This window comes from the organism of the source record quoted next, assembly GCF_019968985.1.
Source record: "MAG: Porospora cf. gigantea B chromosome Unknown PgB_NODE_2487_length_3473_cov_99.7273, whole genome shotgun sequence".
Lineage (NCBI taxonomy): Eukaryota > Apicomplexa > Conoidasida > Eugregarinorida > Porosporidae > Porospora > Porospora cf. gigantea B.
This window is the reverse complement of record NW_027178840.1, coordinates 1-3473: the sequence shown is the minus strand read 5'-3', so window position 1 is coordinate 3473 and position 3473 is coordinate 1. Positions and strand designations below refer to the sequence as shown.

The following is a 3473-nucleotide window of genomic DNA, read 5'->3' as shown; positions in this document are numbered from 1 at the left end:
CCGTCCTGAGGCTGTTGCCCCTTGTAGACCTGATACTTATTAGCGAAGCCAGTGTTCCATCTGCCGGCTTCCTACCGTTCGTCCTGCAACAGTGCCAGTTACGAGAGCTCCGAGCCCCACAAGTCATTATGACGGAGGCCACCAGGCGCCTGCTGGAACCAATCTACATGTCTCTCTTCGCTGGGCTGACTGAGGGGCTCTACGTCTCCGATGCGGACCCTGACGGCTCCCGAAGGAGTTATGCACTGCCAGAGCTCCTTCAAGCAGAGCATTGCCCCTTTGGGAAGCCGGCTCTATGGAGGGACGTATGCTGCCTTCGCTACAATGAGTCCTTTGGTGTACGGGTGGAAGAGAGCTGGATTCCGTTTTCGGCCCACGCCACTCCGGAACAATTAACCCACTTGCGGCACCTGCCCCTGTTCACCGTGCAAGCCGTTAACTCCGGGCTCTTTCTGGGTGCGTGTGGGTGGAGGCTTCGTTTTGGGCTCCAATCGTCGGTCACTCTCCTAATGGACGGGCTGGCGTCCGCGCCGGTATTCCTGACGTCGCCTGCCTCGAGTGCTGTGACAAAGGCCACTGCCTGCGTCGTGAGATCACCGATCCCCGACGACGGTATCCTCGACAGCACCAAACTGCTGGATCTGATATCCAGTCATGTCCAGAGCGCCAAAACTGGAAACATGCTTCTGGTCCTGCCATCGCTTCCCGACGCTTTACACGTTCTGGACATCCTGGCCACCGAGGGACCCAGCCTTTTACCCGTGGTCCTGGCGATATCCAAGATTGACTCCGTCTTCGCCTCGGTTAGAGGATTGGCCGACTGGGCCAACGAGGCGGCACTCGAAGTATTTATCCATTCTAGAGAAAGCCCCTTGGACCAGGTGGTGAGTTCCCTTGGGGCTATCCACGCAGCTCAACTCGAGGAGTGGACCTCCTATCTTCACTGCGTCGGACCTCCCTGAAACCAGAACAATACTCAAGACCTTACGGCCAGTCAGATCTCTGGTTGTGACAGGTCCAACTCTGTCCGGTCGAGGCTTACCTTTGGATGTCTTTCTGGAGTTCTTTGCCGGGGATTCCGAGTCCGTGGTGATCACTGCTGAGGGCGAACCTTCACTGCCTGACCTTGTCCTACTGAAATGCAGCGTGACGCCTATACCAGACGTGAAGCTCAGAGAACTCTTCGAGTCAACGGTGGACCTGGACGAAGGTGAGCTTTGGGGAGTTTCCTTCCGCAGACAGTTCCTCCTCGTGCGATAATATCCGCCCTCGCAGCTCAGAACGGCAAGCCAACACCCCGTATGGGCAGTTGTTCGACCCCCGCATATTCCAGTGGCACGACGACACCTTACGCATGGACAAGGAGCACGTTGACTGGAAGGAGCAGCTGAGGGTGGCATTGGGCGGGCATCTACCGACTGTGGTGAAGTGCTCGAGGGCCACTCGCCCTGAAATAGTCTGCGCCTTGAGGCAATTCTGTTCGTCGAGGCTGCGTCCCCTTTCATCATTGCCGCTGCTGAAAGAGATGGGCCGGCATGCAGGGTGGCGCGGGCTACTTCACCTCGATGGAGACGAGGACGTGACAAATCATGGCGAAATGGTTGTGGCGTCGGCAGCTCACTCGATAGGTTTCGATGTCCACGACGCCACGGTCGCGTTTACACCTCTGCGGTCGCTCTGGAGCCCCGTGCAGACGATCAGATCACGTAATATGACTGTTCTTCTCCAGAGAGTGAGACTAGATCTGAAGCCAGCATCAGGCGTCAACTTTCTTCCGAATGCTCCTTCGCAGTACAACTCTACGTGGTCGCCCTGGAACGCTCTCGACGTGCACAGCAAATCGCCAACTGAGCCCTCCCTGGTCGCCACACCCCAGCCATCCACCGCCCACCCCATACTGGTTACGGATCAAAATCCTCTGAAGAACCTTCCCCAAGGCCGCACGTACAAGCTAGAAAACCCCAACCAAGCCGCTGTTGTCGACGCTGAGGGCTACGCAGTTACCGTTACCCACACCCCCGGCGCCCTAACGCTGTCTGGTGTGTACTCGGCTGCCTTCACTGCAGCTCGAAGTTGTCTAATATCCTCAGGCACCTTTCTGTAGTGTATTGTCGCCCGAACCTACTCAATTACGAGTTGCTCCGCTGTGCAATCACGAGTTTAGCGGACACATTCCTCAAATCGTTAACTAAAAAATACACGAAAAATTGCTGACGACGAAAGTCAGCGGCTGCGTGGGGGCACTAAATTTTTCTGTACCACCGCACGCGCCTGGACGGGCTCCCTAGGTGATGAAGGTGGGTGGACGTGAATTGTCGGAATCGGCTGCCTTTCAAAAGACCCGGGGGGGTCAAATTTCCCGCTCAGAACATCGGCCATGAAGTCTCCTTCAACGTACCCAGGATGTTCTGGCAAATCGTAGAAGCCTACGCAGGTGGCACTCTTTCCCGGGTTCATGATGTCGTATATTGGCTCCTCGCTCGGATCCGCGGTGGGGCGACGGGGAGCACGGGGCGTAACCGCACCCTTTGCCTTCTTTCGCTCCGCTGGACTCTTGTAACCCTTTCCAGCAGCCGCAGCCATCAGAAAGTCAGCCATCCGCTCCGCCGCGGGCGGATTTGAGCGCGTTGGGCGAGGCTTCCCCTCCCTTGCTTTCACGCGAGCGTCTTTGTCAGCGTGCATTTGGTCAAGCTGTGCGGGACTGAGGCGGAATCGTTGGCTCATAGCGGAGTGTAGTCTCCGCGCGGTAGCCACCAACAAATATCAGTCAGAAGGTGACAGAACGGAATTTGTAACCAGTGGTGCAGGCTGGAATCAGTGTTGGCGGGAATCAATGCTGGCTGGGAATCGGTGCTGGCTGAGAATCGGTGCTAGTGGGGAATCAGTCGACGAGCCAACGCCGCCGTTGCTGCTGAGGTAAAAACCCATATTCTAGCCATCATTGTGGTAGATGAGCCTCATCCGTAATCTACTCGGGTGCCCATTATTTGAGAGCTTCACTTCTCATGTGAGTTCCTTCTGAGCGTTGAACCAGATCGTTGACGTTCTCGACTCTGAGAACTTTAAGTGCTTTGCCGCAGGTCGAAAAGCGGTGGAAATTACGCCAGAGGCAGTTCTCCTATGCCCGTCGGAATGCCTTCCACTTTTGGCAACCGACTATCGAGCGCTTAAGGAGGTAGCTTACATTAACGATGAGTCGAATCTGGAGACACAGGCCTGGAAAGCGTTCTTGGTGTGCTGTATCACTGGCCTGATCATGTTGGAAGCTCGCACAGTAATGATCGCTCTTCGTCTCCGCGATGTCAACATAGGTCAAGGCCTGACACGATTCGCCTTGGAGTTTTTAATTTCAATGGTTCCAATGGTTCTCTCGATGCTGGATGTTGGGGGGTTTGAGGTCTGGTGCCTCATTCTGACTGCGGTCATATGTATTAACTTGTTGTACATCCGCAGACTACTGCGGAGAAAGCAAG

The 3473-nt window shown here is 55.7% G+C and overlaps 2 protein-coding genes across 4 annotated transcripts; one reads left to right on the top strand and one right to left on the bottom strand.

Moving 5' to 3' along the window:
• Window positions 1-128: 128 nt before the first annotated feature.
• On the top strand, window positions 129-2104 carry KVP17_004356 (uncharacterized protein; the record flags this gene model as incomplete). 3 transcript variants are annotated; one of them, XM_068522468.1, is made up of 3 exons in its annotated part: window positions 129-884; window positions 913-1210; window positions 1239-2104. In XM_068522468.1, 3 exons carry the CDS (start codon window positions 129-131, stop codon window positions 2102-2104), a joined length of 1920 nt encoding a protein of 639 aa, XP_068376412.1. The 3 variants fall into 3 exon arrangements, with proteins under 3 accessions (XP_068376412.1, XP_068376413.1, XP_068376414.1); XM_068522469.1 differs by having other exon boundaries at window positions 913-1260; XM_068522470.1 differs by lacking the exons at window positions 129-884; window positions 913-1210 and having other exon boundaries at window positions 1355-2104.
• A 119-nt stretch (window positions 2105-2223) lies between these two features.
• On the bottom strand, window positions 2224-2682 carry KVP17_004357 (uncharacterized protein; the record flags this gene model as incomplete). The annotated part of the gene is made up of 1 exon (XM_068522472.1): window positions 2224-2682. One exon carries the CDS (start codon window positions 2680-2682, stop codon window positions 2224-2226), a length of 459 nt encoding a protein of 152 aa, XP_068376415.1.
• Window positions 2683-3473: the final 791 nt, after the last annotated feature.